Raw genomic sequence first — 25,946 nt, 5'->3', positions numbered from 1 at the left:
CTGATCATGTGACTGCTGTTATAGATTTTCTGGCTGAATATGTTCCTCTATTGTAAAGTCACTTTGGATAAAAAGAGTCCGCTAAATGCAAAAAGTTAAATTTCATAGTTTAGAAATTGAGTAACAAAACATTGAGTTACTGTTTTATCATTTCACAGTGTGCTACAGCCATATCACCCTGTAGCCCAAAACTGGTTGCCCACTGAAGCTAAGCAGGGTTGAGGCTGGCCAGTACCTGGAGACCTCATTAGAAAACCAGGTTGCTGCTGGAAGAGGTGGGGTTAGGGTTAGGGTTAGGGTTAGGGTTAGGTCTGTGTGGGTCCTAACGCCCCAGTATAGTGATGGGGACACTATACTGTCATAGGCACCTTCCTTTGGATGAGACGTTAAACCAAGGTCCTGACTCTCTGTGGTCATTAAAAATCCCATGGCACCTCTCGTAAAGAGTAGGGGTGTAACCCCGGTGTCCAAAATTCCCTCCATTTGCCCTTATCAATCATGGCCTCCTAATAAACTCCATCCACTCCCTGAATTGGCTCCATCACTCTCTCTCCTCTCCACCTATAACTGGTGTGTGTTGAGCGCACTGGCGCCGTTGTACTGTGGCTGCCGTCACAATATCCAAGTGGATGCTGCACACTAGTGGTGGTTGAGGAGAGACCCCGATATGATTGTAAACAGCTTTGGGTGTACAGTAGTACATAGTAAAGTGCTATATAAATGCCTAATTCATTCATTAGCAACATGTTTCACACACATTCTTAAGTGTTTGGGGTATGTGGTGTGTTTTGAATTTGACCAATTTGTCCAATATCCATGCAAAAGCAACTCCTTAGAGTCAGTCAAACTGCCCCGTGAGACCGAGTGGTTGATAATAACCTGATCAGAGAGAGCCATTATCCCTGGAGGAGAAAATTAACTTCTACATTGAGCTCCTCTTGGGAAAAACATGTCTCTAGAATCATTTGGCAGCTCCACAAACACAGATGTCACAATGCCAATGCATATGCCTCCATGCACATCTGCCATTTGCCTCTCCATCATCTCCAGAACTCACAAGAGGAGGTTTCTCACAATGCATCTGAGCATTTTAACCAGTTTAAAAATATGCAACGAGATGCAAATGAAATGTATTCAAATTTGTTTTCAGTGATTAAAATCAAGCTGAAATAAAATATAACTAGATGAAAAAATAAAACTTAAAAAAACTTAACTGAAAATGAATTAATGATAATATAATATATAATATAATATATAATATTATAATATATAATATAATCATTCATTAATTTTCAGTTACGTTTTTTTTAAGAAATGTGTTTTGTTTATAGTCCAGATCAACTTTTGTTGATTTGACCATTTTAATAATAGCGGTACAGCAGTTTTACATTTAAAACTTTCTGTTCAAAATTTGTCTTAGGCAGAACAGAACACTGTGTGAAAAGCCAAATGCTACTTCAACCACAAAATGTATCTATTGCAATTCAACTGTCCAAACCACAACTTGAGATCTGGAAATGTGCTTAAAGACCTATTGGTAGTAATGTGCATAAATTCATACAATAACAGAATACAACAAACACATGCCGTGATCACAAAAATACATTATTTACATTTTTATTTGGACAGATGCTTTTGTCTTGTATTAAATTTGGATCAAGTATTTGACTTGTTTCTGTACTGATAATCATTAAACTATAGCTGATTTTTGTCTTTTGACAGGTATTCTACTTGACCACCATTTAACAAAATCAGTCCACAACTGAATATGTATATACAGAGGTATCCAGTTTTTATGAGGGGAAATTTTATATCCAGTCCAGAAGACATGTGTTTGAGTGATAAATGTGATTTCTTTTTCACAACTGTCTCTACTCTCCACAGGCAAAAAGGAAAATTATAACTCTTGACTCTTAAAGAGTTTCAGTACAAATGAAAAAATAAAAGACATTATGCACTATATAGAAGTGTGACTTTCTTCTTTCTTACTTTCTATAGAAGTTCTCTCTTTACACTTTCAGACTGAAATGTCAATATCACGTGCCTAAGAAGAAGTTGCCTAAAAAACATTCCACAGTGACTGTACATTCACACATGAGCTGACTTGAAACTGGTTCTATAATCCCTGTGACCCACATGGGGCCACGTCACAATTTCACAAGGGCCCCTGGGCTCACTATTCCACCTCAGTGAATACATGTAGCTCATTATATATAATTCAGGAGGTCTTAAGGTCATTTTCATGCCATGTACATTTACTGAAGTGATACCGAAAAATCTACTGACTGAAACTTCCACTTCTTTTTCTAGAGGAATCTTATAGTGTTCATACAGGCAGGCTCCCAAAAATAAAGAGGGAGCCCACCTCAGACTGTCAGCAGTATCCTAAACACCTACATGTACAACACTTAGAGACACTTGGCCACACTCCTGTCTGTCACCATTATTGGCAATGTGGAATGTCACATCCAGAACTCCCAGGACTTGCAGTACCTAAAGTACAGGACCCTGAGGGGAAAGAAGAGTGTTATGGTACAGTAATGAGGAATGTCAAAGCCATCACAGCACAGAGGGGATGGGACACCTCTGGGCAAGACTAAAAGATGAGGTTCACACATGCAGGCCAGGGCCATATTCAAGTCAAAGTTTTCAAACGGGATGGTTTGTGAGAGGAAAGAGACCATTTGTGAAAAGTGGAATAGCCATCTTTGAAGCATGTGACGCCAGTTGCCGGCTACTTACCTCTCATCCTTATCGCAGCAATTTCACACCAATTCACACTCGTGATCTCAATCCCTTCAATGTCTCCAACAATTAACGAGTCTTGTTGTGACATCATTGTTTTGAGGAGAAGTGCAGGGGAATCACCACTATCAACAACTTTGGAAACGTCTTGAACATCAGAAAATAACATTCAAGAGACTAAAACAATTGTACTAAGGGATTTTCAGAGACATGCACATTTTAAATGAAAAACAAAAAGTTAACAAGTAGGTTACAAGGAAAGTAAAGACATCGTAAATGAACTCCTCAGGTATTTTCCTCAATTAGAGTAACAGTTGAAGAAGTTCAGCAATTATCAGTAATTAGTGGGACCAAGGCAAACAGTCCATTTCTATAACCATTTAAAACCAATTGAACAGGGAATCAGATTGTTCATTTGTGAAATGCATTGCAGAAAATGTTTTTTCCCCCCATGACACCTTGTTTCTTCTATGAAGGCTAACTTTCTTCCACTCACTTCAGAAGTTTTTTCTCCCCTCTCATCTCATATAAGTTTAATTTACTGATGTTGGCCTGGTGATACCAGTCGTTTAGATGAGAAATGCAGTATTATTTTACAATGCCATTCTTTTAAGCACTGGACTAACCATAAGGAGCACCAGGATATTTCCCAAGTATCAAAACCAAATGCACTTTCACAAGTTTGGAGTCGGGATTTTTTAAAAATGTTTTGCTTATGCTCATCAAGGCTGTGTTTATTTAATCAAATACAGTAAAAACAGTAACATTGCAAAATACTCTTTTTTCAGTGTCACATGATCCTTCAGAAATTATTCTAATATGCTGATTTGGTGCTCAGGAAACATTTCTGATTAATATCACTTCTTACATTTTTGTAAAACATTTTGCTGTAGAAATCGTGATAGCCAATCATTTTTACGGACCCAAAACTTTTGAACAGTATAGTGTACAACATAATGGCCTAGATTAATTCATGGATCCTAGTTTATGTAAGCGATTCAGGCAATGTTCTGTAGAGAAACACTGAGTGCAGGCCCTGCAGTGCTCAGACACTCTCCACTTATGCATCGCACATCCACCACTGCTTTAGGATTGCCTCAGCGCTCGAAGTTCTGCTCATTCCTCTCATTAAAACTGACGTGTCTTAGCAGGCTTAACTTTTTTTTTCTAGCAGACTGGCCACCCAGCTCACTCCTGCTGCTAGCAGACAGCTCAGGAAACTCAATTGCAGTAGACCTATCAGAAATCTAATGGTGAAGGATGGATGCTATTTATTTAATTAAAAAAATATAAAAAAACCCTCATGTCAACAGAATACGTATGTTAGTGTGAAAACGCTCATAATCAGAGTAAAACGTGGATTTAATTATGTGAACCAGGCAAATAAAAAGCAGCAGCAAACAATGTCATTGCATTTGAATTGAACATTTGTGTAATTCACTGGGTTGGTCTACAACTTTATAGCCTAGATTTTATAGGTTGGATGTCCTGAACCAAGTAATTTTTTCATTCTCATCATCAAGTTTTTTGGTGTGAAGGTATGCAACCAACAAACTGTTATGGAAATTCATAACCATTTCATGTTTTGGCGAATTGGTGGCTAATATGAATTTGTTCAATTCATAGGCAATGTACGATCTGCTTACGCCCCACTGATGGTTAGGTTTAGGGATGGACCTTCATGTTGAAGTTTTTCTAAAAAATAATTTCCACACGAATCACATTGTTCAAATTCATATGAAATACCTATTTTAAAATAGTTATGTTTTCTCATGAGATCAAGTTGGAAAGTAAGCTACCTATTAAGGGGATGGTCGCCCAAATGTAGGCTTATACTAACAGTTAATCAACAGGGGCACTGTAACTGGGGAAGATTAGGACAATTGTAAGGGCCCTGGTAAGACGGGCCTGTCCGATGCTCCGAATCCACCCCATCCCCCAGCCAGGAGGATAGGTGACCCTGTCAAAAAAAAATTCTATAGCCCAGAACCTTTAATATTTGTTTACATTCTTGATTTTAGGCCATCTTTGTCTTCGTGGCACGTTTGAAGACGTTATTATCATCAATATACATTTGTAATGGACGGTCTAATGCATGTGACAGCTCTCCGATGCATGTATGTGTTCCCTCGTGCCCGTGTGTCGTAATATCGTGTGCACGCATGTTGTATGAGGTGCGCGCGCAGCGGCACACGCGCGCTCCCGCTCACGCTCTTTGGCAGTGTCGCGCGGGCTGTCGGGATCATGTCCGCCATGTTTTCACACCAGCCTAGAAAAAAAAGCCCGTGAAAAAACACCATAACTCGCTCAGAGATGCCCTTAACCGCCGGATTTCGATCGGAGGGACGTCAGTGAGTGCGGCCGCGGAGAGAACCGTCGGCTCGTGTGTGTACTTGTACCGAATGATCCGTGTTTAGTGTGTTTGTGATCGCTGAAAACAATGAGTAAACTCTCGTTCCGCGCACGAGCGCTAGACGCCGCCAAACCGCTGCCGATCTACCGCAATAAAGACCTCCCGGACCTCACCGACTGCGTCTCCATCAACCGAGCGGTCCCACAAATGCCAACCGGGATGGAAAAGGAAGAGGAGTCGGTATGTAAATGATTTTAAATTCATCATTTTTCATGAGGTTCAGGTGCATAGCAGGGTGTTGGTATTCACGTATCGTTTACGCACGTTTTACTGCGCAAGTCCATTCTCTGCGAATGGGGATCTGTAAGCAGCGTTCGGAGGCTCTAGGTTACGTATACAGTGCACGACAGTTGCGTAGTCGTGGGAAATGTTTTACACTAGTGGCGTGAACAAGGTTATTTACGTGAGAGATTTGCTAGTGGTCAATGCGCATTGACGTCAGCCTTTTTGCGCAAATGCGTTCGAGATTGACGTATGTTACGACAGGAATACATGAGCTTAACGGCGTGCCTCTGAAGCCTGAATCTGTGTTTGATTCTTCAGTGGTCCTGATGTTTAATTTCTGCATCTGCGGGCCTTAGTCATCAGTTCAAGCATACGCAGAACTGCGGACACACAGTGCAATCCACCATTATGGCATGTTTTATTCTTCACATGTGAATATCATATACAGTGGTATATTAATATGGGAATAATTTAGTACCATTGTATTTTTCAGGGTACCATGTTCATGATGTTGCCATCATGACACCACAATATTTGTTATGTTCAAACCACTACCCAATGAAAAAAAAAAAAAAAAAAAACTAATAATAATAATTCTTAATAATAATAATTGGTATTATTTATTTTCTTATTTCATTATTGTTGTTATTATTATAAAAATATATTATTTAAACATACAGTACATTAGATATGTTCTAAATACATTAGATATGTACTATGTACCGACATTAGATATGTACTACATATCTACATTTTATATTATTATTATTATTATTATTAGTTAAAAATGTACTTAAGGAAATAAGCAGTTTAGTTTTATATTTTTTAATTATATTTTTGTAAACTAAATAATTCATATTTATTGTTTTAGTATTTGGCTACACCACTGTTGTGTGACAGATCATCAAGCATTCATTGATTCATTCAGTTTGATTCATTTGATTTGTAAGTGAAGTTAACTTTATTAAAATAGAAGTATGAACTGTCATGCTGCCATTGTGATCAGCAAGCTCAGTGTTATTATGGACAGATGTACAGTACGGAGAGCAAGTACTTGTTAAAAACAGGTTGGTATTGTGAACTATTCAGATTCTTTTCTATTCCCAGTTTTAATTCCTGTAAGATAAAAACATTTAGTCAAACTATTAAATCAAACATATTTATTCTGTGTCTTTTCATGAACAAAAATCAGCAGCCTAAAGAACACTAATGTTTTCACAAAAATACCACAGAAAAAACAACTGGACTAACTAATATAAATTTCAAACATTATTAAAGACAAGTAAACGGTATAAAAATAAGAACAAATAAACAAATTAGCCATAGCACAAATATATGCAAAGTTCAGGTACAGAAATTGTAATCAAATGTAAAATAACACTGCATAGTTTTCTTTTTATAAGTAAAATATAGATTGATGCTTATTAAAGTTACAAAAGTTTTTCTTTTGTTCTTTGATTAACATTAATGCCACACAGCTGCAGGTTTATTAGGCTGCTTTAAGACCTCATGCAGGATCCAATATACAGGTGTCTGTTTACACCTGGTCATTTCATGTGTTTTTACAGATCGGATAACTATCTGATTTGTTAAAACGGTTCCATTTACACTTGCCCACTTAAATGTGTCTCCGCAAAACGGATATAAATCCGATCTTCAATTTCCGTGCTATATGCAAATTTTCACGTCAGCGAAAGCAACAGAAATGAGCTGCATTTTATTTATCATCAGCTAATTTCAAGATCAAAGATCGCAATAAGACAGATAGAGCTGCATCAGCACTGGTAGACATTTAGTCTCACTACTTTTAATGAAGATCATTTTTGTTATGAGCGTCTGCGACTTTTGTGTTTTATTTTCGGCAGTTTCCTCGTTGGCTTGCCGAAGAGATTCATCAAATAAATGAATAATCATATAATAATTCATACTTTTTTTTAATAATCAACACTCAAATAGCTCAAACTGAGTTGTACAAACATTTGAATTGCGCATAAGGCAGTGTTTATATCAACTTTTTAATAACAGAATTGTTTCTACTAGATTGTTGGTGAAAAATAAACATTTAAACGACTAGCTATAAACTGTAATAACTTGTTTTCTTGTCATATTCATTCAAACATACATTAAATGATGAAGACATCTCTAACAGGTTAAGTAAAAATATAATGAATATATAATACAGTGCATTTATTTAACAAAATGCTCTTCTCTATTATTTTTTTTTCTAGCTAACTAATGAGTTTATGGACATTGAATAGCTTTCTTGAGGTAAATGTAACATTAAGGGATTTTATAGCTTACAAGCTGTTTTATTGATGTCTTTCCCTGGTTGAAACACTGATTGAGCGATTACATGAGACCGGATTCATGAGAAGTTGTAATGTAGCCTATCTTTCGACATACCTTCTGATGTTCACCCATGTTTATTTCGTGATGCAGTAAAGAGGAGATGAGATGATCGGTTCACGCGCCGCTTGATCCGTGTTGCCGTTTGAACTACACTACAGTGATCCATCACGCCGCATTAAAGAGCGCCAAAGCAACATTTATTGTTTGAATCTCGTAATAAAATAAACAGAATTTAGAGTTGAGGCATTGTGATTATTGGATGGCGGACGCTCTCTCCACAAATGTTTAGTAAAGTTTTGTTCATGCTGCACATCAACAGAAAACGGCACAGATTAAATTAAATTTACACACTGGAATCGATATGCGGAATTAAAATTTTAACTTTATTACAAGTATCCAATTCCAGAATTGGAATCTATTCTCAATTCCCAACCCTAGTTAAAAAACAAGTTATGTGCTGCTTTTGTGTGCCACAGATTGCATTTGCACTCCTGACCTACCTGATAATGAACTGCTCACCCATTGATCAGTCTTGAATCCAAAAGTAATCAGAACAATTTAGAGTTCATTTGTATGCTTGCGAGCTGTGTAAAACATTGCAGTTTTCATCACGTTGCTGTTCTCAGCTGCATTACAATTAGTACTTGCCCAATTCTTATTTCCTCCTCTGTGTGAGTTGTTAAACTTTTTCTTTTTGCTTAGTCCAGCTACATCAGTTTCAGCTTAACTAACTTGCTAATGGAAATATTATGTGCTATATATGAGGTGGCAAAATCTTTACTGTTCTGGCGTATTTGTTGTAACCTGTTCACATATTTGAGTTGACCAACTCTGTCAGTGCAGAATTAGCATTACTCACACTCTCTCTCATGGTGTTTCAGGAGCACCATCTCCAGAGGGCCATCTCTGCCCAGCAGGTGTTCAGGGAGAAGAAGGAGAGCATGGTCATCCCTGTGCCAGAGGCAGAGAGTAACATCACCTATTACGACCGCCTTTACAAAGGAGAGTTCCGCATCCCCAAACAGCTCATCCACATCCAGCGTGAGTGACGTCTACCTCAAGCCCCACTGGATACTTCAATTTCTTGGTTTAAACATACACATAAAATGTAATTTGAATATGACCTCAATCTGACCTTTACCCCTTATACTCCGCACCAGCTCTGGGTCTGGATAACGAGCTGCCTGACTATGATATGGACTCAGAGGACGAGACTTTACTGAACAGACTCAACCGCAAGATGGAGCTCAGACCTGTGCAGTTTGAGACCATGATGGACCGGTTAGAGAAAGCCAGCACCAACCAGGTAATAACAAATGCATTATACCTTATAAGTATATGTACCTTATATACCTTCTTATAATTCAGTGCTTCTCAGCTGGTTTTGCTTCAGGATTCAGTTCTTACATGAGATATCAAGTGGCGACCCAACATGGTACCAGAATTGTATGAAAGTAACAAAAATGTCAAAATACAATAAAAAAACGGTAAAATTGTAAAATATACTATTACAGTTTAAAATAAATGTTTTCTATTTTACTACATTTTAAAAATTAATTTATTTTGTGAAATCAAAGCTCAATTTTCAGTAGCCATTACTCTAGTCTTCAGTGTCACATGATTCTTCAGAAATCATTCTAATATCCTTATTTGCTGCTCAAGAAACATTTATTATTATTATCAACAATAAGCTGTGCTATCTAACATTTTATTGGAAACTGTGATGAACTTTTTCAGGATATTTTGATCAATAGAAATTTTTAAAGAACAGCATTTATTTAAAACAGAACTTTTTGGTAACATAAATTTCTTTACTGTTTTTTCCCCCATCAATTGAATGTGTCCTTGCTTGAATAAAATAATTAATTTCTTAAAAAAAAAAAAAATCTTATAACTAAAAATCTTGTTATTGCCCAACAATACGATCAATGCTCCAATTAGGCAATAATTCACAGTGTTTCCTCTAGGATTTTTTTTCTAACAGACACCCGGGAGAAAGGAATATGATTTAGAAAGCGCAATGAACTCCAGCAAGATAAAGTAATTTTATGCAAACCATAGACCTTTATCCCATTAACTTTAACTTAACGACTTAAATATTCATTTTTACCTCACATTATGCTATCGAAGTGAATATAGTGCACGAAAACTTTATGGTGCTTTACAATGTTTGTTATGCCTTTAGTGGGGCTTAACAACAACACAATAGTATGCACAATATCGGACCTCACTGAGAACCTTAATGTAGCGGAAACACTGATTCATCACACAAACACTTTACAGTTGACAAATCATTTTATCATTGCAATTAAAACCTAGTAAGTCATGTCCTAGTTGTATTTTTTTTTTAACCTGTGTTGTTTTGTTCATGATTTTCAAGATTGAGGATGTGTCAGGCCATCTGTATGATCTAGCTCGATTTTACCAAGGGACAAATTGCTTGTCTCAGAATACCATAACTTTTGATTTGACACATTCATAAAATAAAATTTAAAATGTTCTCCTCCATTTTTTTTATTCTAAATTTGCACAATTACATAGTTATATTTTAATTGGATTTAGCATTGTCCCCCCCACACACACACTATCGGAGACCTATTTTTGAGTTGTGATCCACAAGTTGAAAACTGATCTAAAATATACCTCTTAATAAATTTGATTTTTATTCACACGCATTCCTGTCTCTTTCTCTCTCTCAATAATTTTGTAGTTGGTCACTCTTCAGGAGGCCAAGCTGCTGCTAAATGAAGATGACTACCTTTTAAAGTCAGTGTATGACTACTGGGTGAGGAAGAGGAAGAACTGCCGGGGCCCGTCGCTCATCCCGCAAATCAAGCAGGAGAAGAGGGATGGCTCCACCAACAATGATGCTTACGTGGCCTTCAGGCGTCGCACAGAGAAGATGCAGACTAGGAAGGTATGCACGTACTCTGTGTTTTGTCATGGATGCCTCAAACAGCATTATTAGAGGGCATTCAGACAGGACTGGTTTTTACCTTATACATTTGTGCATCAAACTTACGCAGACAAACATGGTCCACACATAGTACAGAGTACCCTACCTGTGAACGGCAACCCCAGTACTGACAATAAATCCAAAATAAATGCATAGAAACAGTTTGTTATATTAGCTCATCCTCTTTATTCATGAATTCATTTTCCAAGACTTCATGTATAGATCATTTGACATACAGCTTCAGATTGTTTTGTTCCATCCAATGCTATGGTTATCACTTTCAGATTCAATCAGGTAGTTAAATACGTTTGTTAATCCAGAAACTTTGCAATATGTAGTTAGCAGCATGGAAAATATATATTATATACAGAAAATGAGCAAAGATCGCTACCATTATGATCACTGAAGCTGTCAGGTAGCTTACAACGCTATGTATGTATATACATATATATATATATATATACATATAAATGAACACACACTCACACGTCCCTAATAAAGATCACATTTTCCCCTCAATAGAAGTGTGAACACCTACCGGAACCATCCGTCTCTCTGTTATGCTGTCTCTGTAGAATCGCAAGAATGACGAAGCGTCTTATGAAAAGATGCTGAAGCTGAGGAGAGAGTTCAGCCGAACCATGAGCATCCTGGAGATGATCAAGAAGAGAGAAAAGAGCAAACGAGAGCTGCTGCATCTGACACTGGAGGTGTTTGAAAAAAGGTTTGTCAACATTGCTCTTTTAATACAGCTGTTTTGAGACAATGTCTGTTGTTGCATACTTATAGAAATAAACTGTTATGTGTAACTTAACAGTAGTGTTGTCAAAACTACCGACTTCGGTACCATGACGGTACTGAACTTTTTAAAATGTTATGATACCAGCATTTCCCTCTAGCTTTTTGAGCGCTGTTGAACGATTCTTAAACGCTTCTGATTGGCCATTGTGTTCACACGCTCAACATATATGTCTGTGATTGGCTACAATGATCAACGCTTCAAAAACATGTCTTCACTGAGCGCTTACACAGATACACACAGGAGCATTTGAAAGCAGGTGTCTATCAGTGGATCCTTAAAGACCCACTCCGATGAAAATCATGTTTTTCTAGGTGTTAACATGTTCTTGTGGCATTTTTCTGATGTTAGAGGACATATCTTGAGAAAAATAAGTTCAAAGTTGTATTTCTGAGTATTTCTGCATTCAAATGGCTGTGAATCAGTAGCAGACGCTAAAATGCCAGCTAAAATAGACTGGAGTTGTGACGTAGTAACTCCACTGGGCGGTGCCACAAGCTCATACTCCCCTCCGCCCCCGCGGCTCAGGTTCTGAGGAGTAGAGAAGACGATGGCGAATCAACACCTATGTGCGGTAGCGGGTTGCAATGCTAACTGTACGTTCACACCGCCGCCGACTTGAGCGGCAAAGAAGCTCTGGCCGCCCTGTCAAGGACGCTTGTCAAAAAGTACGAGGAAGCTTGTTGACGCTTTGGCCGCTCTGACGTAGCAGCATTCTTTGTTCGATCATGGGAGAAGAGAAGTGTCACACCATGAAAAGTAAACAAAATAAACAAGCAATACATTGACACTAGAAACCTTTTATAATGACAGCATTTGTATAACCGTTTTGGTCACATTATTATTTATTATTATTAATAGTGAGTGCGCGCGCGCGGCCGAGGCTCTCTCTCTCTCTCTCTCTCTCTCTGCTATCTCTCTGTGTTCTTATATGCCCTGTCAAGCGCGCCCTGTTAAACTGGCAGGACTTAAAAACACATGCAAATGATAAACTTTCACTCTGATGGTTAAACTGCAATTAATCCGATAATGATAGGAAACCCAGCAACGGCGATGATCAGCTTCTCCTCCGTTTTCTCGGAAGCTCAAGTCGGCGGCGGTGTGAACGAGGGGGAAGGTCGTCTCCGTGCCAACGGCTCCCCCCACAACGCAGAGGCGAATTGCTAATGAGCTACTGCCGCTCTGCTGAAGCAAAGTCCCAGAAAACGGCACAGGTTTTGTGATTTTGGCTAAAAACGGCATAATCATCATTTAAAGACCACTGAGAATGTTTAAAAATAGCTCAAAATATGATCGGAGTGGGACTTTAATATATCCGCTGATAGACATATCCACTGATATACGCCTGCTTTCAAACACTACTTAACAGCTAGAATGGTTGTTGTATGTAAAGTGACTCATCTCTCTCGCACCGATGCCACTTTTTCCAGAACGAGTCCGATACCGATACTTTCATTTTTGGTACTTGCCAAAACCGATACCTGTATTTTCACTGCATTTAATTTTTTTCTATATATTGGGTAGAGAAACTAAAAGAATATGAATCATATTAGTTGGCTTAATTTGTTTAGTAAATATTTCCTTCAGTTGTTTTCATGCTTAAGCATGTTAAAATGTATTGTATGAGCTTCTGTTACTTTCACTGTTCATTCTATTGCTCTATCATATTTTATCTATCATTTAATTGCACAGCACATATTTAAAGGACAAATCCAGTGAAAAATGAACCTAGGGGTAATTAACACATGGTTACCGAGTCGATCGTTCCCTGCGATGCGTTTTCATGAAAATCGAATGTATAGAGTTTTATCTTTAAAAACAGATTAGCTCATAACACTAGTATATGGGGCACAGAGTAAGTAAAAGTAAATCGCTAGTTAATACCACTAACAAGGCTCAAAATAGAGATAGTTACTAGATAGATACAGACAGTTTAATAAGAAGATACTTTATAAAGACAGTACATTACGCGTTTACAGACAGGCGTCATCTTGGAAAACAGTCTCGACTAATCGAGTCGCAAACGCCGTGCTACGTTAGATTTCACTATGCGTAATTCCTATCGACCAGTTCACTTAGCACGGCGTTCGTGACTCGATTAGTCGAGACTGTTTTCCAAGATGACGCCTGTCTGTAAATGCGTAATGTACTGTCTTTATAAAGTATCTTCTTATTAAACTGTCTGTACACTTACAAAGTTCTCAATGCTTCGGTTTGCATGTAGGGACCCTCATTATGCTACCGTGTTAGTGTGAGGCTATTTTGAGCCTTGTTAGTGGTATTAACTAGCGATTTACTTTTACTTACTCTGTGCCCCATATACTAGTGTTATGAGCTAATCTGTTTTTAAAGATAAAACTCTATACATTCGATTTTCATGAAAACGCATCGCAGGGAACGATCGACTCGGTAACCATGTGTTAATTACCCCTAGGTTCATTTTTCACTGGATTTGTCCTTTAAAGCTGCTTCAGTGCTAAGGATTGGGTCAGAGGTTCAAATGTGTAGATGCCAGTGAAATATCACAATTCTCTATTATAATTTTGATACAGCAAAAACTACTAGCCTAATTAATGTAAATTCAAAACATTATTAAAGAGAAGCAAGCAGTCAGCAATGAAATAAGAACAAAAAATCTAATTACAAATAGCACAAATAAATACAATAGAACAAAGAAAGGCTACAAATTAAATAAACAGCTGTTTTTTTTCTTCCAGGTAGGTCTAACAGTAGTTTTCAGGTACATAATTTGAATAAAATAATCAAATGTGAAATAATACTGCATATTCATCACTGTATAAATTAAATGAATGATGAATCTTTATAAGGTTACAAAAGTAATTGTCAATAGCAGTGAGGGATTTCTTTGTCTTTTGTAGTTTGATTAACAGTAAAAAAAAACACAGCAGCAGATTTATTAGGCTGCTGTCCCTTTAGAACAAATGCACCAATATAGCCTGCCCTATTATATGCCCTATTATGATCCAATATAGCCTGCCCTACTGTACATTCGTTTTCTTTGTTTACGTTCATGAAGATATAACTGACTACCGGTATGTTTACTAGGATACTCACCAAACGCAAGACGTGAAAGAGAATTCAATTCAATTTGCGCGCTGTCTGAGGCAGCTTTCAGGGCGCGTGCTTCGGATGTTTGCATTTATGAAACTTCTTCACCTGCAAACGTCCTGTAATAATGTACGTACATAAATCACGTAACAGTTCATGTTTTGCTTACGTATACGATTTAGTTTTAATCCAAATGATGCATGTGTGCTGAGTGAACCATCCGCAATCAAGATCATGCAACAAATCTTTCTCTCTCTCTTCCTTCAGTTAACGTTAGTAATGCATGCCTCACTTTACTTTCTTTGCTATTTACATATCCGACCGAACTACAAACTTTCCACTGATGTCTGTGGAAAAGGGATGCACTCGACACGATCGCGTGTCTGTGCCGCTACATATTCAATGCACTGTGTGTTTTTCACTTATAGGCTTACTATATTTTAGGGCTGGGACGTTGTATCTGTCTCCCGACTCGATACTATCACAATACTTGGGTGCCGATATTGCGATATTTTTTTTATTTTTTTTTACGAATTGGATTCTACAAGTATTGCGGTTCAATATTGCAAATTTCGGAAATAAAAAGGAAATAGTTATTGGTGTATTTATTTGTCATTTTTATTTATTTTTTTAACACTAGACCATGGGGAAAAGTTAAATCATACATTTATACAGACTGTACATGATGCATAAGATGAGTCATATTTACAATAACAATTCATGTCATCATCTGACTTTTATTTCAGAAGCATCATACTACATTCTCTTGAATAAATTATTCAATAACAAATACATTTAAGTCACTTGTCATTTTTTAAGAAACAATGTAATCGATAAATGTGTTATTTTAAGCGCCAAGTTTCTATCAACAGCTGATTTACTCTATTTTGATCGCCATCGTAGACATCAGTGTTTATATTTGAGCTTAAAACTTTAATCCCAGTACTTCTATGATAAGTTGAACTATTGTATCACAGAAACAATGATACTATGAGGTTGAAAAGACTGCTGTTTCATGACTACTCTCTCTGGGTCAGTGGCAGCGCCAACACAGATTTTTTTTCTCCCAGCCCTACTATATTTTGTTTAATATTTCACTAATTAGATACATTTACTTCATAGACAGTAGGGCTGCACGATACTGGGAAAATATGCAATATGCGATATTGTTGTTGAGGATTGCGATAATGATATTTCTTGCGATATAACATTTCCATAGAGAAATGCCATTTTATGTTTTTTTTATAATTTATATATGTAATGATCATACTAAAATAAACAGGTAGGCTAATAGTTATTCTTCTGATCTTCAGAAGAATATCTCAGTTTTTTTCATAAGGAGTTAACGTTACACATGCAACACTTTGATTAATGGTTGTCTCTGAGACTTTGTTATTGTTACTTGGCATTTTGTTAGCAGTTTTGTTAGATTTAGTGACACCGTCATTTATGTTCACATATCGCGTTTTTTGTGCGTGCAAATTTGTTATTTCAAATGCAGGAAGCACATTTTTCCAGGCCCGCCTATGCCGCGACGAGATGAGAACATCTCAACTTTTCAGAATTCCGCAAGCTCACGCAGGTCATGGTTGCATAGCACCGACAGACGCAAGCGCTTGTGGAAAGAAGGAGATAGCGGCGCGGCCGCGCTTTCCATGCGTTTTTAGACGCGATATGTGAACGGCCCCTTACACAGTATCTGGCTGCATTTATGACACATCTTCTCTATTGAAGCCATATTGCCATATTTCAGACGTACAGTTCTTTTTAGGCACAGGTTCTTCGCTGTGTTCATTTTCCTCGCTTGTCTCTACTCCCGCCATTAGTTTTTATTTTCCACTCTCTGCTCTGAACATAGGTTCTGAGCCACTAGGTTCCCCTTTGGGCCTGATCTAGCCAATAGCATAATAGCACCTACTGTGGAGGCGGGTATAAAGATAGTAAGGCCCCATTTGATTGGTCGAATTTGGATAAACAACCCATGCATGCATGCATCACACAAGTGCTTGGCACATAAAATAAATGCCATTTAACGCACCTCTCTGCGATATGAATATCGCATATACTATTATCGCGATAACGATAATTTTTCAATATATTGTGCAGCCCTAATAGACAGCCTTCTCTTTTATCCCCATTATACTCTCTGTTGTCTGTGATTCTTTGTCTGGACACAATGTACACGCTGCGTGATATCAGTTGTTGGTATCGGAGCATTTTTATGTGTACAAGTGCATGAGCGCAGTACCGGCGGTGCATCCCTAGTTTTTACATATTGTTTCTCCTTGTTTTGTGTATATTAGATATCAAATTGGAGACTTCTCAGGAGAGGTTCTGAATGAAGTCACTGTACCTCTGGCAGAGAAAACCAGTTACCCTGCACCCACATCCTTACCCATGAGCAGTCGGCACAAGGCAGAGAGCAAAATTAAGGTAAAGGCCAACAGTAGGAGGGAAAATATCTGCGTGCGAGAAATGTCTTGAATGTGCTCAGTGATAATTATAAAACCATTTCTTCTGTCTCTTTCCTTCAGTCACACAAATCTGGGTCCAAACACCTCCACCCCTTCACAATCAAGCCTGAGCCTCACTTTGACTTTGTGCGTTCTCATAAGAAGTACAACAAGAGGCCCAAACTTGATACATTTCGGCAGCCTGGTCGGCCAGAGCGACAGCAAACCATCATCAAGGCAGACATTAAACAGTACGACTTCCACAGCTCTGGAGAGGAGGATTACCCACTGGTCAGTATACAATCAGTGTTTCGTTACACATGCTCATATTTAGAGGTTTTACTTAAAAGACGTTAAAATATTTTTTTGTCAGAAGATATAATAGTATATATATTTCTCCTTATTTTCTCTTCTGAAGTCTCCAGTATCAGAGCCGGATGAAGAGAACGATCCTGATGGAAACTTCGCCTTTAGAAGGAAAGCTGGCTGCAGTTACCTCTCGGTGAGTTTCCCACTGAACATCAGTGCTGGCTGAAGAGCTGGGCAATATAGCTGAATAATTATATATTGATATTTAAGCTGCACTAAAATGGCTTAAAGCAGTGATTCTCAACCATTTTGAGTTCAAGGGGCCCATTGACCACAAAAATATTTGAAGGCCCCCTAGTTGTTGTTTTGCTTACAAAACATTTTTTGAATCCATGGACTCTCCTACAGTAGTTTTTATAAATGAAAAAAGTAACTGAAATAATAAAATTTGTCAACATGTTTTGGGTTTTGGTTTTGGTTTTTAACCGTATTGTAAGGCTTGTTTTGTCTTTGCCGAGGCCCTGTAGTGGGCCCTGGACCCCCTGATTGAGAACCACTGGCTTTTTTCTACCATCATTTCAACCAGCTGTTGTTGTCAAGTAGATAATTTCTTGTATTAAACATTTAAAATAAACACACTATTTTTTCTACATTATTTATAATAATTGTATTTATATAAGTGCATGTTGTTATTCTAAATACTTGTAAGCATAATAAAATGCTGCTTGAGGACCTTTGAGAACAGTTATGAATGTTAATTCATTTTCGAATTAACATTCATAGCTGTTCTCAATGGAATGGTAATTGCATCAGATGATTGTTTTTAACTTACTCAACCAGTAGGTTTACATTTCAGGTTAATTTTCAGAAATTAGCCTTACAACTGAACTCTCTCTTACACGGAGAGGGTGTGAAGGTGCCGGCACTGGCAGTGTTTTTTTTGTTTTTTTTGTCTTAGCATGTAAATTAAAGTGCATGGCCAAAACTGAGTATTGTGACTAAACCCTCCTGCCCATAGAGTATGATATACTTGCTTTATTAGTGACAGAGCACCATATTATTTAGCTCTGTGGTGCATTGGTAATTTCCTTTGCCATTGTTAAAAGTTTTGTGTGTCCTCAGCCACTGGTGGATCAGAGCTGCTCTCCTCACTGGCAGCAGGCGGATCAGGACCGGCTGTGGCAGAGGAACTGTCTCACCGCCCTCTCTGTGCCGAAACGCTGTATTGCAGTGGCACACAGGAGGGTGGGCAGAGGTGGCAGGTGTGTCACTATTTACAATACCCATTTCCCCTTTTATCTTATCGTTTATTGTACTCAAGTATAGATGATGTGTGGTTTGAATTTATGACCCTGCTCTTTGTTACTTCAGATTAAAGTAGAAAAGTTGATGAGGCTACTCCCTAATGATCAGCGCTGAAGGTCACAGATTGTACCAGATATCCTAAAGCACTCTGTTGTTTTCCTTCAGGGTTGTTTTGGATCGTGCCTCGTCGGAACTGGACCGTGCCCTCAGGCACCTGGACCCTGACATGTTTTATCCCTCCACTGGCTCTAGTGTGCCTGACCTCCCCGTCCACACAAACACAAACTCTCACATCTCCAAATCAGCTCCTGATTGCTCACTGACTCAGCTCCTGAATGACATCCAGGCCTGCAGGTGGAAGTTTTTCCGCCCTCGGCCGCTACAGGACAACTCAAGGAGTGAGGACAAGAAAGGGACTCCGCAGGTGGAAAAAGGAGGAGGGACGCCTCTCTCTAACAGTGTGTCAGGTGAGGCGTCTGAGCTGAACAGGATTCAGAAGGTCAATCCACTGAATTTCGTTCACCCGTATAAGCGTTCTCCATTGTGCCTTTCTATCTATCCGTTTACTCTTGGGTTTTTCAACAAATTCAGCCTGTCAATCATTTTTCATGTGGCCTGCCGATTGATTTTGATGAAATTGCTGCACTGTCTGATACAAAATAGCATTCTATGCATAAAACTCAGCAGAGAGTTCAACGGCTCTCAGTGGTTGTCTATTAGCAGACTGCAGTCCAAATGCTGAGATTTTTTTGCTGCTCATAATTCAGCTACATTTCTTTTATAAACTTGAACTGGCATCATTTAGGCACACACATTCAATTGTTTACTTGAGGTGAGCTGTGCTTGAAGCACTGTGTCATTAAAGCAAAAGCAACATTGTGCACATTAAAGCAACATTGTGTGTCTGTAGAGGGTTTTCACGACACGTCATCAATCCGGAAGTCGGCCATTTTGGAGGCACTGAACGTAAACAATGCCACTGAACTGAACGGACTCGCAAATTTGGCTGATTATTGCTTCTGAAAAATTGTCGAGTTTTGGTCTGTACTAATCGGTCGCACCAAGAAAAAAACATTTCTAGTTCTATAGACTGCCGAAAGTTAAAGAGAAGAGTGCAACAAACTGATGAAAGATGGCGTTTGTGGTTGAGAGAGGCACAGCATCAGCCACATGTGTAAATGAAGCATTGACTATGGCTAAAATGTTGACGTAAAGTAGTTCACTATGGCTACATTCACACTGTCAGTCCAAATCCGATTATCTTTGTATCCGATTGGAATATGATCTAAAATGATGTCCACGCTGTATCGCAACTGTTCAGATCCGATTTGTGTGTCCACGCAGCTCTTTGACAATACGGCAATGATGTTGTGTTGATGGAGGGGTTTGCATTTGCAATAGAAATGTTTTCTTATTTAAATTTTACAACATGGAAATGTGTAGCCGCCGCGTTGGACTACTGCGTCTTGAGCCTGCTGCAGAACTGTAGGAGGCTGGTTTGCACAACTCTTTATCCACATCAAAAATATTTCAAAATACTTTTCAAAAATAATAATTTTCTGCTCGTCCGGCACTTTGCAACAACACAGCCTTGTTTCGGCAGTGACTTTCAGCATGTTCCCTATAACAACGTCTGATGTTTACATTTTACGTGGCGTGAGAAAGTCACATAACGTTAAACCACGCGAAAGAGCGTTCAGACTGAAGTGGATTTCCTGATATGTGATTTGAATAGGATTTTAAACCACGTATAAACGGATTTCATGTGCTTTTTTTTTTTTTTTTGGACTGACAATCTGAGCCAATGTCAGGATAAGAAATAGAAGGAAGAATTGCAGTAAGGACTAGAGAAGCTAGCTCGTTCAGATCTTACCACATATTACCTTAAGTTTGTCAAAATTTTGAGCTCTTTCCTGCTTACTAAGTCCTTCTCTATATGATTTCGCAGCTTCCATGTGTTTTTTCCGTGGTTTAGACATCATAAATTAGTGTAACAATGTGTTCAGTAGTACATAAACAGTACAATCCATGCCATTGTTTACATCCGAGTACCTCCAATATGGCCGCGCATCCGGGTAACTGACCAAATCGTGATGTAGGTGAAAACCCTCTGTTGAAGGGCTGAGTGCCAGTGGTATTAGTATTGCACATGTACAACATTACCGTTTAAATGTTTGGGGTCTGTAATATTTATTAATGCTTTTGAAAAGTCTCTTATGCTCACCAAGGCTGCATTTATTTATTACAGTTTAAAATAACTTCTATTTTAATGTTTTAAAATGTAAATTTAAAAATGTTATGGAAAAGCTGAAATATGCTGATTTAATCAGGGATGTGATTTTTCTTCTTCTGTATTTATACAGATTTCTGTATTTTCCGACTGTGCATAATTCAGAGTAAAGCCAAAGCACAGCACTGTGTTCATTTTCAGTTTCGATTCTCAGTAAATGCTGTTTTGTGAGTGCTGTTCTTATAATCGCTTATAATTTGCAGTAGTGAACGCAGTGTGCACCAACCATCTTCCCAAATTCATAATGAGAATCGTTTATAAATCTGTTATTGTCGGAGAAGAGTTAGGGTCATCCTGAGGTTTTCCACCAAAATAAAAGCTCAGTTGTTTAATGTTTGAAAGCAAAGAAATTAAGGCAAACATAAATGTTGGTATTGTAATTTTACTGTTGTTAAAATAAAATAATAATAATTATTATTGTTTTTGATAACAATAATAAAAAAATTAATACTTTTATTATAACATTGTATTGTAATGTAATTTATTATTATGATTAGTAAATACTGATTTTACAGTACGATAATATTTTTTAATAATAATTGTGCAGGGGGGTTGGGGGGTCAGGTTTTCCTTCTTTGTCTTTAGCTGATCACATGCCTGTTTGATGCTCAAGTATCATTTCTTATTGTCACTGTTGAAAACGTGATGCTGCTTAACGTTGTGCTGCTTAATATTTTTTGTGGAAAGTATGCACTTTTCAGGATTCTTTAAATAGAAAGGTCAAAATGAACAGCATGTATTTTAAATAGTAATATTCTGTAACATAATAAACGTATTTACAATTTGGTCAATTTAATGCATCCTAAATGAATAAAAGTATTAATTTCTTTCAAAAAAAGTCCTTTACTGGCACCTAGTGGGGGAAATAAAAATTGCTGGTTTAAAGCCTCTTAAATTTGTAGAAAATCACATTTACACCCATGTCCTTACATGTGCAGGTGGATTCACAGAAGAGCAGTTTCACTCCCATCAGCAACAGCTGGTTCAGATGCACAAACAGTTACAGCAGCAAGAACTCCAGCAGAACTCGACAGCACCAGAACCCCACAAGCCCCTGCCCGTGAGTATATCCACACAATGCCAGGCATTATGGGGCTAAACCTCACTCTTACTCTATTCTGTAATAATTACGAAGTCATTATTTAATTTTTTTATTTAAGAAGTAAAAAAATCATTTCTTTTACAGAACACGGCCTCATCTGACTGCATGTCTAAGACTCTGGACTCGGCTAGTGCACACTTTGCTGCCTCTGCTGTGGTCAACACTCCCAACAATGAAAACAGGCCCCAGATTGCAAGTGTCAATGGCGTCCTTTCTAATTCAGGCATGTGCAGCTCATTGGGAATTGAGCAGAGGCATTGAAATATAAAATAATCTTTATATGAATATATGCCTGTAATTTTGATCCAAATATTTTAAAACTGTAAACTGCTTTATAGAACTTATTGGACCTTTTTTTGGACATTTATATGACAATATCAATCGCTTTGATTTGTGGTTAATTAAAGGAAAAAAGGTGAGCATGATTGATTATTTAAATTATTTGTTATTTTTGTCTCTTGCAGGAAGTTTTAGACAAGCCAAATTGAACCGTTCTGCAGGTGGTGGTGAGTCAGGCTCTTTAGTACGGATGACGAGTGCATCTGGTCTTCAGCTGCCCGTCCCTCAGTCTCTGCCTCACGGCCACGGGCACCTGAGTACAGTGAGCGCTGTGTCTCCTGCACACACACACCACAGTGCACGTCTGTGTGCCCCTTCACCCTCAGCCTTAAAGCTTGCCAGTGTTGCTAGCAGTCTGGACCGGGTACCCAAAGTCACCCCCACTAGTGCCATCGACATCGCCAGGTCTGAAACAGAACTTATTCACTTTACAATTGTTTTTTTTGTTGATGTTGTTTTTATGTTTGGGGGGAGGGTGAAAAATGAATTCAAGTATCTATATTTATTTATTATTTTCAGACTACAAAAGGAGAGATTAAAAAAATAAAAAAGACCTGCTCATGAGTGCTGTATGTTTCAAAATCAAAACATGGTGCTTTTGCACTTTCTACAGGCTCGCACTTTCAGAGAAGTTCACAATCAATGAAAACCACACATTTATGCCAAGCCATTACTTATGAACTACTTCTGATGAATTATGACAATGTTTATCTTATGGTGTTTGTATCATACCTCCAAACTCGTTGGATTTTTAAAAAGCGCAGCTGCGTTGTATACCGTATTTACCAGATGAATTGCCATATTTCTGTTCTTCCTTAAGCACCACCTACTGTCAGAGAGTGTAATCGCATTTTCATTCAGCTGGTGGATTGATTATGTAATTGTAGTATTTGATTTAAAAAACCCTGCAGATACCCTGGCCTGGACTGCGCATTCATGACAATAAGTGCCGCAGTTCACTCTGACTCGCCCAGAAAAGCACACAAGTTGTGAGAAATCAAGATTAATAAAATCACGACATGAAAAATGCCTACTTTCTTCACAGAGTTGAATAATTCCGGACAGGAACTCTTTAATTTGTATCTTTATTCTATTGTATTTATTTGTGCTACTGCTTGTAATTTAAGCTAAGGGTTAAGCTAAGGGGTAAGCTAAGTTGTGAGGCACGACGTGGGCGTTCTAATTTCACTATAAACCACTGTTTCACAGGGCTTATTACGGTTAGTCCATAAAAAAATATATTTTTTTATATTATTTATTTTATTCACAAAATAAACTCACAGTAACAAAAAAGATGTTTGTAGAGTAATTTACAGCAGCTTTGAACGTGACTCAACCAATCAGAATCCAGTACTGGAACTATTGTTTTATAATTGTTCTTATTTTACTTTACTGTTTGTAAAGTCAGTTCAAAATTTGAAATCAAGCTTCCTTGTGCTGTGTGGTAGTTGTAAAAAAATAAAAAATACCCCATTGTAAAACACAAATACATAGAGTGAGCAAACAGCTAGGATTTAGGTGAGATAATTGTAATAAAAAAAAAAAATCTAAAACAAGTAGTGCGGTCAAAATGAACGTGTTAATGCATGCGATTAATTTTTTATCGTCATCCTTTGGCTAGCATTACATTATATGATCACGCTCTTATTCAAGCAAATGCTCTTACTCTTTTCAAGCGCTATAAGACACGAAAGAGAATGCAGCGCTGGCGCGCAGTGTGCACAGAAAGTCGCTTCAGACAGCTCTTGAACGTACAAAAACACAAAATTATGCCAAAAGGCCCGTTTTTAGTCCAGTCTTAAATGAACGTAAAGAGTTGAGGAAATTTGTATCAGATCAGCTGTTTGTCATTAAGGATAATCAAAGAAAAAGAAAAAATCACTCACTGTTCTTGACTTAAAAAGGAATAATCTAGATTTAATTTATAAATTATGCAGTGAAGACTGAAGTGCTTGATAACTTTATTCAATTTTTGAATGTATCCTACCTCTTAAAGCATTGTTTGCAAGGTTACATGGGTCAAAAACAATGAAAACAATAACTTTTTGTGCATTTTGACAGGGCAAGTAAAAATCTGAACTGGTCTGACTGGGCCAATAGAAAAAATTGAGCCCTGATATATTGAAGGGCACAGGTAAATGTGACATTTATTATAATGGGTTTATGTGAAGATTTATGTGAATGATAACTTCATTTTTTAAAGCCTAATAAATGTTAAAATTGATAGCTTACAATTATACCTATATAATTAATTAAAAAATCATAGAGACATCAGTAGCAGTATTAGTATCTGTAATACTGGCCTTTCAAAAAAAGATGCCATTAAACAAATATTTAAAATATAGGCTACTGTCTTTATGCTGTTTCTATTCATTTGGTTAAGTTTAATGTTTGGTGCGAATTACAGAAAATAATCGATTTTAATCGATTGACCGCACTGAAAAAATACATTTTTTTCTTTTTTTAGGCGTTTATAGACTTTTATGGAACATTAGGTCATGAATATTTGCCTCAAAAGTGATATATTGGTAAAAATGTGTACGGACCCTGAAGTATTGTTTCCAAAAAAAAACTTTTGAACGATAGTGTCTTATATATTTGAATGAAGATGAAAATGAAATTTTTAAATTGTATATTTTTATTGATCTTGCAGGGAGAATCACGAACCAGAGAGGCTGGCTCTCAACGGATTATCAGAGACCACAGTCGCCATGGAGGTCACATAGCCCATCAGAAACACAAAGACTTCAGTGCTGAGATCTGTGCGCTTCTACACGGACTTATACCCAAAAGCAGCATATCAAAATATTACGAGAAATTTGTCAATATTATAAGTGTACATTTTGTAAAATTGGGAATTATCACTACCTTGTAAAATAGTATATTTGTATCATTAGTCTGTCATTTCTGTTACTTGAATCCTAGATTTTTTTGTCATCATGCTTTTGCACTTGAAAATGCAAGCAAGACAAGTGCATTAGTTCATGTTGGGATCATGAGCATGAATATAGGTCCTGCGTCACTTGTTTTAACTATTTATTTTGCAATGTTTACATTTTTGTATCTCGTACAAATAAATCCAATGTTGTGACCACAAAATGCAGACATAGCTAGTATACCATGCTTTTGTGCCTTTTTTTCTTTAGAGGAAAGAGAATTTCGGTTTCACGGATGAAGAAATGTGCCATTTTACAAGTGATGATCTTCCCTCTTGAGATGTTGACCGTATTTCATTGGTTTATTTTTTTGCCACCTTCTTGTCTTACGAAGAATAGCATGTTAATTCTGGAGGCCTATGGCCTCCACCAGAAGGTATTTACGTGAAGTTCTTTAAGAAATCTAGCAGAAGACCTTCAATCTGGCTCATAGTTTCTGCTCCTCTGACTGAGTCAGCCGAACGCTCGCTCATTTTTTTTGTCTTTAGCTGTTGCTGGTTAACCAGTCTGAAGGGAGCCGTTCGGGGCTTTGACAGATATTATCTTGGAGGAAACCTCAAAGTCTACAGGTCATAAACATTGTCCGCCATCTTGTTTATGAATGCTGAAATTTCTACATCCTCAGTCCAGTATCTTCAAATAAATTTCACCTTTTC

General features: G+C 37.6%; 1 protein-coding gene across 3 annotated transcripts; it reads left to right on the top strand.

The window, feature by feature from the left end:
• Positions 1–4,912: 4,912 nt before the first annotated feature.
• On the top strand, positions 4,913–25,470 carry epc2 (enhancer of polycomb homolog 2). Of its 3 annotated transcripts, XM_084122817.1 has the most exons (15): positions 4,944–5,338; positions 8,614–8,773; positions 8,893–9,038; positions 10,443–10,649; positions 11,264–11,412; positions 16,860–16,989; positions 17,091–17,300; positions 17,428–17,511; positions 18,441–18,580; positions 18,789–19,090; positions 21,852–21,973; positions 22,100–22,238; positions 22,480–22,759; positions 24,416–24,488; positions 25,008–25,470. In XM_084122817.1, the coding sequence occupies exons 1-14, from the start codon at positions 5,186–5,188 to the stop codon at positions 24,462–24,464; spliced, it is 2,271 nt and encodes a 756-aa protein (XP_083978943.1). In that variant the 5' UTR covers positions 4,944–5,185; the 3' UTR covers positions 24,465–24,488; positions 25,008–25,470. The 3 variants fall into 3 exon arrangements, with proteins under 3 accessions (XP_083978941.1, XP_083978943.1, XP_083978942.1); XM_084122815.1 differs by lacking the exon at positions 24,416–24,488 and having other exon boundaries at positions 4,913–5,338; XM_084122816.1 differs by lacking the exon at positions 24,416–24,488 and having other exon boundaries at positions 22,100–22,242; positions 22,484–22,759.
• Positions 25,471–25,946: the final 476 nt, after the last annotated feature.

This window comes from Abramis brama (assembly GCF_963993115.1).
Source record: "Abramis brama genome assembly, chromosome: 8".
Taxonomy (NCBI): Eukaryota; Metazoa; Chordata; class Actinopteri; order Cypriniformes; family Leuciscidae; genus Abramis; species Abramis brama.
This window is presented reverse-complemented; position numbering and strand designations above follow the sequence as displayed.

Excerpts from the sequence above, each read along its gene's own strand:
- epc2 (XM_084122815.1), top strand. The coding sequence starts at position 5,186 with ATGAGTAAACTCTCGTTCCGCGCACGAGCGCTAGACGCCGCCAAACCG. Across the intron at positions 8,774-8,892 it reads ACAGCTCATCCACATCCAGC|CTCTGGGTCTGGATAACGAG; the intron begins GTGAGTGACGTC and ends ACTCCGCACCAG. Across the intron at positions 21,974-22,099 it reads AACCCCACAAGCCCCTGCCC|AACACGGCCTCATCTGACTG; the intron begins GTGAGTATATCC and ends TTTCTTTTACAG.